At 42.9% G+C, this 12,520-nt stretch overlaps 1 protein-coding gene across 4 annotated transcripts in view; it reads right to left on the bottom strand.

The window, feature by feature from the left end:
• TGFBR3L (transforming growth factor beta receptor 3 like) overlaps positions 1-12,520 on the bottom strand; it is a 179,535-nt gene that overhangs the window by 51,994 nt on the left and 115,021 nt on the right. For all 4 annotated transcript variants that reach the window (XM_069603994.1, XM_069603997.1, XM_069603996.1 and 1 more), the window contains one exon: positions 4,311-4,628. In XM_069603994.1, the coding sequence (XP_069460095.1) occupies positions 4,311-4,628 (318 nt within the window). The remainder of the gene's footprint in view (positions 1-4,310; positions 4,629-12,520) is intronic.

Below are 12,520 nucleotides of genomic sequence, written 5' to 3'. Positions count from 1 at the left end.
CCGCAAGCACAGCAGGATTTTTGGATAACTACTTACTATGTAAATAATTGCCCTTCAAAGCACACTATTTCTTGTCTAGATATCTTAAAAATCTGGTGTGAATTTGGCCAACCGAACCAAAGGATTTGGAAAACTACAATATAGAGCTAGCAAAAGGCAGTATTTTACACGTGTACCATCCAATCACAGAAATTACAAATGTACTGTGCAGCAGTGTATGCACACTACCACCAGAATCGCACGCTACCGTTCGCCAAAACCCAGTGCTTAAAACTACTCTCCCTCTGTCCTCATTCTTCTTGACCTCTCCTCTGTTTTCGACACAGTAAACCACAACATCCTGATCTCCCGTCTCCGTCACACCCTGTGGATCACAGCTCAGGCCCTGGCATGGCTTTCCTCCTTTCTCTCCTTTCTCTCTGACGTCCGTCCCAGGTGGAACTTGGGTATTTTCTCTACGCTATCACTATCTCTACTTGTGGTGTCCCCCAGGGATCTATATGTTTATATAAAGGAGATAGAACTGAAAAATGTACTAAATGACTTGACCGTACACCATAGGATCCCAGATTACCCGGCACACTAAGTCCATAAAAAATAGACTGTATGCTATAGTATATCAAAAATAATATATAAATGTATTCAGAAAAGGAAAAGTTCAAGTAAAAACATAAATCGACCTATCCCCCTGGTTCTTCAATGTCTACATAGCTCCTCTGGCCTGCAGGATCTCTGCCTTCACCTCCAACTTTCAGTGTTATGCAGATGACACAGAGCTCTCTTTCAGGCTACCCTCGGCCTCCTCCTCCTCGCTCATTCCTGACTGTCTGTCCACAATTCAGTCTTGGTGTGCTGCAAACAATCTCTGCCTCAATGCCAGCAAAACAGAGATAATCCTAATTGGAACCACTGGTCCTGCTTTCCCACTTTCACTCTGGCCAGCCTTTCTTGGCCCTGTGCCCTCACCCAATAGTCAGGCAAAAAATCTAGGGGTCATGTTCGACTCCACACTCTCCTTCTGCTCTCACATCTTGGACATCTCTAAAAAGTCCCACTACCAGCTGCACCTCTTCAGAGGTATTCTGCCTTTTCCCACTTTCCCCCAGAGGCTCACCATCTCCAGAGCCCTGGTTATTTCTAGACTGGACTACTACAACAGTCTCTTTCTCAATCTTCCTACTTCTACTCTCCTACCCCTACAACTCATCAAGAACAGAACTGCAAGACTTATCCTTGGCATCAAGCACAGGGACTGCATCTCTCCATCGCTGAAATCCCTCCATCTCGTGGCTGCAAGGATCAAGTTCAAGACCCTCTGCATAGTCCACAAGGCTTTCTGGGGCCAGGGCCGCACTTTCTACAAATCTCTTATCCCTAAATACTCTCCTTCTAGAGCTCTCCACTCATCCTCTTCCAACTCCCTGCGGGTGAGACGATTTTCAAAACAGAGATTTGGGGGCAGATCTTTATCCTCTGCAGGTGACTCCCTGCCTCTCTCCGTCTTGAGCCTGATCTCCTTAAGTTCCAGAAACTACTCAAGACTTTCCTCTTCTCTTCTTCTTTCTCTCTCCCTCTTAACCTCCTCCCTATTCTTGCCTACTTCCCGCCTACCTCTCTCCCTAACACCACTCTGTTTGCTGACTGGTTGCCTGATGACCTCCAGAGCCACACAGGTTTCAGGCTTCCCCGCCAGTCCTCGCACTTGGCCCCAGGCCTGCACTCTGCTCACCACTACTGCAGTCCTGAATTCATTCCTTGGGATGGGTAACCTCTCTCCACTTAACCCAGGGCCGCACTTGTTCCCTCCTCCTCCCTCACACTTCCTGTTTGCGCACTTACAGAATGTATTAGGCCTAGTTCGCCAGGCTTAGTTTGCTAATCTTTTTGCTAGATCATCCGGAAACTTCAAGGCCTAAGAATGACTCTGTTTTCCCTTGTTCCGTTCCCGCCTTGAAGCACTTTGAAGCACTTCACTTGTGTATAAGCCCTTTACAAATGAAAAATGACAATTACAAACATACTGCACTGTAGCGCAACAAATCAGAAGACACAAAGTCAGGTTAATACTGCACTCAAGTAAGGAAGCAGGCAGAAGTGTCAAATGAGCAGTAGACTATACTGTGTAAAGTCTGCAGCATTACAACTGCCCTACAAAACTGCTGCATCAAAAAGCGGGAATCTTAAAATGGAAGCGCTCCACCCTTGTTAGATAAGATAGAGAATAGCCAAACACCAGAGCGCTATTACAGTAACTATATTGCAACAAACCCATCTTTACACACACAGAGACTACTGCCTGGCTACTGACAATCGAGTCCTGGTTGGAGAGGCGTTCACATTTTGGGCATTCGTTATAGCGGGGGCTAAAAACTATACTGACTGAAATCGATCGCTGAGTGCATGGGATAGTGGAAGGGGACGCACAGCTTCTGTAACACGTCTTAAGAGACAGACAATACGCCCCAAATCAGACCTGGGGAACTTAGGTTGCCAAGGCCTGCCGAAGGCGTGTTATGCATATTCCACGCGCGACTCGTCATGGGATTTCCGATGGAAGTTAGAGATTTGCAGCGTAACCTTTTTCTTAACAGGTTGTGTAAGGTATCTTCAATAAAGTTTGTCTTAAAAAAAACCTCTAGGACCACATTCAAGTTTAGAGGGTGGTCGGCAATGGTGGCGGCTCATAGTTGGCTTGGGCAATCAGATATGAAACAATTGAGGGATATGCACCCAACTCCCAAAGTCCCCTTGTCACTCCGCTCACTTTGCCTACTTTTCCCTACTTGACGCACTCCACTGGCATCCTATAACCCGGTCATAAAAAAAAGCCTTCAATTCAGTGGAACCCTTCCAAACAAGGATCAACTCCACCTTCTACTAGCAGAAGAAGGGAGCCCACAAGACCCCTCACCCTCTCACCCGAACTAACGGCCCAATCCACACTTCCTGCATTCTGACCGCAGGACTACTTTTCGCAATGTGTAAATATGTACATTCTGGCTGCAGGCTCTCAATGTTAAATATAATTGTAATGTCCTCCTGTCCTGTCCCTGGTTTATGTTCTCACTCTTACTCCAGCTGCTAGACATCACTCAATCCAACAATCCAACAATGTAAGGGCACCTTGCACTAGGACCGCCTCGCCGCTCTGTTATTGCCTGCTTCGTAGGGCATTTATGATCCAAATGACACCATGTTCTTAAATACATACAAATGCAAAATACATATGTCCATGCTTTGAAGGGGGTTAATACCCCAGACAATTATCTGACCTACCAGGTTGCACTGTTCTTCGCCTGCTCATGCTATTTCCCCCCTATTGGTTCTCTGTACTGGAGGTTTAGCAAGATTTGTGGGTCACTGAGAGTTTAAACATGAACCTAATGTTCTTCAATTTAAGGCTAATGCATTAAGTGTAAGTGATTCATTGATTGTTAAGTTTGGTGAATTCATGTGTTCTTTGATCAATAATCAATCATCTTTAGAACAAAGGGAATGTCCCAGTAACCGAGTGTCCCTTCTGTGGTTTGTGGCAAACATGAGGTGCCCGATGACCAAACCGCTCCATCCCGAATGTGTGCAAGCAATTGCTATGCAGTGGCGTCTTCAGGAATCAAATTTAGGGAGGGATAGCGAGGGGGCCAAAGACAAAAGTAGGTGGGGCCACAGACAAAAGTAGGGGGGCCGCCTATGAAAGTGAATGTGTGACGTCACAAGCACTCCTGCAGAGAAGCTTTTGTGCACACCAACTACCAAACCCTACTGCACCTCCCCTCGCATCAGAATGTAGGCACAACACCATTAAGTCACTAATGACCCATCATTCACAGTTTTGTGTGCTACAGTTTGATTGGAGGGGCTGGTCTTGACAGCAGAGGGAACTTAACAGCTCTTCATTGTTGATTGCGGCACTGTGGGTGGCCCGTGCGGGTGAACACAGCACTGCAGACCGTGCAGAGTGAGTAGCCTAGCTGACGTCGGGTGGGCTCAAGGGGGGGTGCAGGATTTGAGAGGAGGGACCCAACCCCCCCCACCCCTCCCCTAGCGACAGCACTGTTGATATGCACATGACCACACGTACAGACATACCGAAATAGCTGCCTGTGCCGCACTGCTAGATTTAATAGTACGCTATCAGGAATTTCAAGGGTCAAAATGAAAGGAGGAACCTACAGAACATGGGATGGTTTCATTGGCATAGCTGTAGATCTTTATACAACCTCCCCAAAACACAGAAATACCGAAGTCTGTTGAAACCTGCAAGACACCTACAACTGAGTTCTGAGGCAGCGCATGCACTGGGTGCTGACCCTAGTATTCTCTGAAGAAGTTCCTGGCTCGTCCGGCTCTTCCTTGGTGCAGCTCTCGGCTCCGCCATGCCCAGCGTGCAGTGCCAGCCGGCAATGCAGGAACTGGATTGACTCGTTGTAGACCGGATGAAGCCGGAAGCTGAAACGTTGGTGCTCCTTGTTAGCCGGGCGCTGCGTGGAAAAGGTCACGGTGGAGTCGGCTGCGCAACCTGCGCACACGAGCAGGAACTCTGACTGCACCCAGGGGTCTGAGGATGGGGAAACGAAGCACAGGTGGAGGCTAAAGCCAACGCCGGAAGCCAGAGGAGACAGAAAAACCTGCGGCAGGGGAAAACTGAAACATTACTGCAAAATAGTCATCAGATACAAAGGCATAAAAAAGCTCATTTTAAGTAGACATTACGCCAATGGCCCAAAACATTTTCATAGACATCTCAAAACTGTATATTCTTTAGAAAAACATTATGTACATGATGTTTCAGAAACTACAATAAGACAAGAAGTGGCTAAACTGTGCAAGTTGGGCAAATTTCTCAAATGTTTCCTTTTTTCTCCTCTGTGCCCTAAGCTGCAGAATGCTGACTCCCTTGTGGAGCCGATTGTTTAAAAAAGTGTGATGTGTGAAGCCCTTAATTCTTCTGAAGGACTTAAGGGGCTGAGCTACTCCTTCCATCCCACAGGTCAATCTTTTATGCAGGGTGTTGATAGGTCTGGAAAAGATCCGGGGCTACGCTAATGTCAGGACTCGGGGCTAGCTAGCCTTTTGGTTGTAACCCCTGAGATTCTGTCCGGGGCTACAACCAAATGACCCAGGGCTATAGCTCCCTTAGCCCCCCATACCCCCAGCAACGCCTCAGCTTTTATGAGTGCCCATCTACCGTGGACAGCCATACGTCGGGTTGGTGACAGTGAGGATCTGCAGAGTTTTTCCAGAGCCTGCCGCTCAGGAGGACGCCTTGGCCGAGGTGAGCATGCTTCAAGAGCCAAGGCTGGGTGGCTTGATTTAGGTGGCGACAGGACATAGCTGGTGCTGACCAGAAGGTGCCTCCTGGCATCTTTGTAAACTTCGGCAATTCCCCAAGCCCTCCAGCTTGGAAATGATAAAATCTTAGGAAGGGACTTTTATCGATCTGTCATGGCAAAAAGTCAACGTCCCATCAACCTTCACCGTTTTATCCCAAGAAAAAGGCAAGCCTCTCCTTCCCTGAAACAAAAAGATGGGTATCCCCTACAACACGGACAAGGGGGAAACTAATGAAGCAAGGTACAAGAAGATATTATGTCTCGCGGTACACCACACAAATGATATTATGATCATATTTAACAGATTTACAGTGAATAAGTGAGAGGAAAGGAAAATCAAAGTATAACCCAAATCAAATTATCAATTGTGAAATGTTATTAACATCAAGCAGATAAAATCCTATTGATCTGAAAATTCTACCCATAATTCATACCGGTCTGTCATGGCAAAAGCCAACGTCCCATCAACCTTCAACATTTTATCTCATAGAAAAGGCAAGCCTCTTCTTCCCACCAGGAGGAAAAAACACTAGGGCCCAATTGGCAGTCAGAATATTGATTTGATTCGCTGAGCTTCAGCAGGCATTTGTGGTGAACAATGCCTTGTACTGTATGAGTAATACAATGGGTCTGTCCATAAACAGCCCCCACTTTCTAACATTAAGCAACCCTTGCACCGGATAATCCTCAGTGTGTCTACATGTGCCAGCAGAGAGATAGGGTGAATCTGAGTTGGGAGCCCAAAGGATTTGGTAGAAATGCATGTGTGACAAAAGGACTACTGCTCTGCAGGAGTGCAGTGATGAGTGTTGGCCAAAGCACCTACTCAGCCTCACACTACTACTAAATGAGCAGTCATCTCAATCATTAAGGTAAAAACCAGCACATCCCAAGAGGTGCACCTCTTTTGCAGAAATATATGTCACTTCTATATGTGACCCTACCATGGAAACATTAGATGTCATAGACGTAGTAGTATCGAGGGTAGAGGCGGCGCTGAGATTCACCTTGAATGAAGTGAAAGATGCAATCGATCTTCAGAACTGGGAGAAGGCGTAGCGCCCAGATATGGCCCAGTCGATATTTTTAAGAAGGAAACAGACCTGTAGGCTCCAGTCTTCCTTCTCGTATGTAATGCAGTTGTGGAGCAGGATGTGGTCCCTAGATCTTGTACACGGGTAATAACTTTACCTGCATATAAAAAAGAGAGCGTGATAATCAGGCCAATTGCAGACCCATATCCTTGTTGGACGCGGTTGGAGAAAACGATTGAACAATCATTTAAACTATTTTTACTGCACCAGAACTATATCACTTTGAATAAATTGTATCTATACACAGCTTTCATTGACCTCAAAGCTGCATGTGACAGAGTTCCGAGGCACAAACTGCGGAGATCGCCCCAAGTTCTGAGTATACCCAGCTCTCTGCTGCAGGCAATTACAAGACTCTACATCAACAATAAAGCGAGAGTGAAATGAAACCTAGCAGGGGATACAATGGCCCTCATGAACATCGGACAGGGGGGTGAGACAAGGCTGTGTACTGGCCCCTACTCTCTTTTGTATCGAGGTCAACAAATGAATTGACAAATTTGTGAATAAGCAGTCCAGCGACGCCCCAAGGTTGGGACAGGGGACGATACCCCTCTTACTCTTCACCGACGATGCGATCTGCGTCTCTACGACTCCCACTGGCTTGACAAATCAAGTGGCAACATTTCATGAGGGGTGCATCTAGAGTGGCCTGACAATTAATAACGGCAAGACAAAATTGATAGTATTCCATCCATCGCATAAAAGACCACCAAGATTAGATATTACCATTAAGGGTTACCAAATTCAACGAGTACAGTTTCGACTATCTAGGCACTAAATTCAGGAGTAACGGCAACCGGCCGGCTGAGATGGAAAAATATGATGCTGTACTTAAATGATCTCACAATCACGGGGATGGTGCTATTTTCAGAGCACTGCACAGGCTAGGTCAACTGCAATGTATGGTGCGGAAATCAGGGCCTATACCAAGCCCATTAGATCACAGGTAGTAGAAAATAGGTTTTAAAAAAGATCACTAACCTCCCCCAAAGTACATAACACATGACAATTCACATAGAGCTTGGCCAAAAACCCATTTTAGATGTATTGGCAATCTGGCCAATATTCCACTAATCTCGATCATGGGCCTCCCCACACTTAGGGAAATATAGAGAGGCGGGGACCGGACCCGTCTGTCACAGAGTGGAGGGAAGGACCGGCCATGGTGTAGGCACATCAGAACAGAACCTGATTCCATAGATCCGAAGCATCTGTGGTGCAAACCAAAACGTGTTGATGTCCACACACAACATAGTACAGGCCGCTTTCGATATAATGTTGAAGGGGAAAATAGATGTATTTTTTAGTTCCTCTATTCAAGAAGCCAGTGCTGCAAATCGGAACTAGGATACAAAATCTATATTGATGCTGTGCAGGTCCGTAGGATAGCTCCGGGGCCACGTGTTTGTCTGGAAGCAAAGCAAGGCATAGCAGCACAGGTTCGAATCCCGGGCTCGTGTTTAGAAACCGGTTCAGGTATTAAGCGCGTTAAAGAAAAAACAATTATGTTTTAAAAAGGTTCCCCCTATGCACGAGCCCTTTATTTGAGAAACAGGTTTGGCATCTTACCCCTTGCAATCATGATGCATACTTGGCATGTTTCTCTTCTTATGTCCGCAGTATAGACATCACAGGCACTTTATTTGAAGCCCCTTCTAATAAAATATAACATTGCATATCTTTCAGATGTGCTGTCCTTATGTAAAATCAGTTTGAACAAACTGACTCTGTTTGCAGACGCTAAATGCATCCCTCGAGTCCGGTAAGAAAGAGGCTCCGGAGGTTTGCGATAGAAATAGGGAAGGAATCATATCAAATGGATTATGCACAATGTATATTTTCTATGTGAGCATAAACCTGCCTTGTGCATATGCACAAGCAATAGTGATGCTTAAAATGGATTCAGTCCATAGGCAATATCCAAATCAAGCAAGTATTGTGACTAGTGTGCATGTGTTAGTGGTGAAGATATGGTATCAGTGCAAATAACCTGATTATCAAAAATTATAAAATAATATTGTAAACATAGAAATGAATTTTAGCAGGTATTGTGACTAGTGTACATATGTTAGTGGTGAAGATATGGTATCACTACAAATAACCTGATTGTCAAAAATGATAAAATAAGGGTGATGAACGTATCTAGGAGAAATAGCGCATAACATAAATACTTGGACAGTGCTGGGTTCAAACGTAAAAAGCATCATCATGACAATCTCACAAGAAAGGAACGTGTGGTTTTGAAACATTTCAGACAGGACAACTCTATTGTTATATGTGAAACTGACAAGGGAGGGAATATAGTGCTGTTGAACATTAAGGATTATGTAGAAATGGGAAACAAGCATTTGAACACTCCTGGTTGTCATCCTACTCTACATACCAACCCATCTAAATCTATCACAAATGAATTACATCAGTTGGTGGATAACTGGCATGAAAAGGGAGCCTTAACTGATGAGGAGAGTGTTTTTCTTAAGATTAAACATCCTACAATGCCTGTAATGTATTTTTTTTTACCTAAAATACACATAAAGTATGATAGGTTACCAGATGTCCGGCCAATAATGAGTGGCATTGGATGGGTGATGGACGGCCTCTCACAATACATTGATGAACATGTGTTATTGATGCCATCCTTCATTAGGCACAGTACTCATGTTTTACAAACACTGACAGACATAACATGGAATGATGATTTTCTTTTGGTCACGTTGGATGTTACTGCATCATACACTTCTATCAGTCATGATCTAGCCTCACACACTATTGATTTTGTTTTTCAAGATTTGTCAGCATCTTACGCACTTCAGATAGATATGTTGAAGGAATTCTTGAAGTTCACGTTAAATAATAATTTTTTTTGTTCAATGACACTTACTACTCCCAGGTGGAGGGGGTTGCAATGGGGGCCAAATTTGCACCGTCATTGGCCAACCTGTTCATGAGTCATTTTGAAGGGAAATATGTGTTCTATGAAGAGAAATATAAAGATAATCTGGTACTATGGAAAAGATTTATTGATGATACTTTGATGATTTGGAAAGTAACAGAACTTGATTTATTGAACTTTATTGAATGCCTTAATAACAATAATTTGGGGATCAAGATCACAGGAGAATATAGCACCTCCTCGATTAACTTTCTCAACCTGAGTATCTATATAGAACATGGAACAATAGAGACCAGAACTTTTAGGAAACCTACAGAAGTAAATTCTACCCTTCATGCAGAAAGCTGCCACAAAAAAGCTGTCATTAATAATATTTCAGTAGGAGAGTACTTTAGGGCTAAAAGATTTGCTGACAGAGGATACAGTATAACGGTAATCTCGGAAGCTCACCACAAGGTTAAGACTAAATCCAGGATGGAAATGTCGAACACGCAGACCACTAATGAGATTATTAGACCTCCACGCAAACTTGGCATCATAACTAGATACACTAACGAGGCCAGTTTGCTCTATAATATGGTCAATAGACATTGGGGTATTTTGCACTTGGATAGAGATGTCTCTACACTTTTGTATGATAAACCATCATTTACTTACACTAAAGCCCCGAATTTAAGGAATAAACTTTGTCCGTCTTATATTAAAAATGTAACACATCAAGGCACAGATTAGTTGAAACCCTTAAGGGGTTTCTTCAAAAGTGGTACCTGTAGCATGTGCTGTTATGCACAACCAGACTGCTGTGAATTCTCTAATGAACTAGGCATTTGAGTCCGCATTGAGGAGTTCATTAATTGTCATAGCAAATTTGTCATTTATGCAATTGTGTGTGTGTGCCGCAGGATCTATATTGGAAGTACGATTAGAGAATTGTGCCTAAGGATCAGGGAGCATATTTCGTTATTGAACAAAGTAGATCATAATCTTCCGCTATCCAATCATTGGCAAACACATCACCAATTTGACAATCTTAAAGACATCAGGTTTATTGGATTAAAAAAGGTCCTACTTGGTAAACGTGGAGGTGATCACCAACTCTTGCTCAGGCAAATTGAATCTAAATATATTTGCAAGATGCAATGTGTTTCTATGAGACTCCATACTGATCATGAAATGGGAAATTTATTATAATCAGTTTGAAAAGGTTCTGCATTGCCAGGTCCAAAAGGAACCCACAGTGAGTAACGCTTAGCCAATCACATTATGTTGAGATCCATTGGTCAATTTAACTCATTCTATTATATAGCTTTGTTTGATTCAGTTACCTATCTATATTAGGGTAACCTGCTTAGGAGCTATATTTCTCCTAGATACGTTCATCACCCTTATTTTATAATTTTTGACAATCAGGTTATTTGTACTGATACCATATCTTCACCACTAACATATGTACACTAGTCACAATACTTGCTAATGTTCATTTCTATGTTAACAATATTATTTTATAATTTTTGATAATCAGTTTATTTGCACTGATACAATATCTTCACCACTAATACATGTACACTAGTCACAATACTTGCTAACGTTCATTTCCATGTTTACAATACTGGATAACAGGAAATTGCGTCCTGGAACTACTTATCCCATAGACACATGCGCTGTGGCTACAACACACGCTGATCACGTGATCACGTGAGATACGTAAGAATGAAAACATGACGCAAAGACAACACTACCCGCGCTGCTCACTTATTCGTTTTAAACGGCAAGCGGATTGCACGCACGTTACTATACAACGCAGGGATTTTCCCGTATAACACGCAATAGGGTAAGTTTCATTGTCGGGCAATCACTGATACTTTTTCAATTTATCAATTATCTTTATCACATTAAGATGAGGACTGCCTTAACTTATACTTCTTATGCATTAGCAAGCATTTCTGTATTTATCACTTGCACAAGTACTGTGTGCAGTCTGGTTCCAGCGCACGCGATTTTTCCTCACAACACGTATCCATCAATATTTCAGGTATTTGGACCCATGGAGCGCCAATAATCACATTCATATACATTTCGTCAACAGCAAATTGATGAACCACTCCTTTCTAATATGTGAGTACTTCAATGAGCATTTTTCATTAGCGCACACAGAATCTCTTTAATCTCCCTATTTATCACATTTTACCGCAGATTTCAAATATGCATAGTTACAACTATATGTAACTTCATTTTTTATTCCATAGTTTACATAGAACTGTACAGATTGGGTAACTCCCATCCCCTAGTCCCAGCATGGCTCTTTTGGTGTATAACTTTGCAACAATGCACCTTTATTTCAGACTCTACATACACTATTATCACCTTAATACTCTGTTTCTATGGGCTATAGTTTCATTCTACTAGCTATTATATATTTTCTTGCCTGAAATTCAGGGCACAATCACAATTAGTGGTGTCTTGTTTGGAGCTGGCAATGCAAACTCACTCTTGAATAGGTGATTCACCAGGGGAACTGTCATTTTTTAACTTTTGGAGCTCTTGCTCACTGACATGATAGATAAATTGCTGATTTGATTTGATTTTCTCTGTTCCACAACGCCACTGCCATTGATGTAATCTGGTATGTGATTTATTGTTTATATGTTGTGTTTCTGGCATTTGCTTTTTGCTGTGGAATCTTGTTTTTTTATTTTATGTTGTATAAAATTATCACAGCCTTGAGAACGACTGATAGGTCGAAACACGTGTCGGCTGCAACATAGTAAATTAATTTATTGGACACAACCATAATTCATGGACATTAATCTTTGTGAATCAGCAATTGTATTTTGAGTTTATGATTAGGTCTCGGCGCAAGACAGCACTCTGTGTTTTGCATATTTTCAGGGTGTTGGCTCAGGGGGACGACACCTGCTGAATCTTGCAGCAAGTAGACCACGTAACTTTAATCATTAGGACTAGCGCACACCACATGGTTATTCCCTGATTCCAAGCATTTCAATATTCAAAGCATCCTCGATTGAGGACAGATTGCAGTTCATATAGTGCACATAAATGCACTTAATCCGTGACTCTTATGAATTTATCATGTTACGCCAATAACAACTCTCTGGTCTGAATTACCTATATGTTGATTTTCATCGGTTTTATGGACAGCGTTTGTTAAATTGTATATGTTTGATGAACTTATAAGG

Source organism: Ambystoma mexicanum, chromosome 3q, assembly GCF_040938575.1.
Source record: "Ambystoma mexicanum isolate Mex_15411 chromosome 3q, UKY_AmexF1_1, whole genome shotgun sequence".
Classification (NCBI taxonomy): Eukaryota; Metazoa; Chordata; class Amphibia; order Caudata; family Ambystomatidae; genus Ambystoma; species Ambystoma mexicanum.
This window is presented reverse-complemented; position numbering and strand designations above follow the sequence as displayed.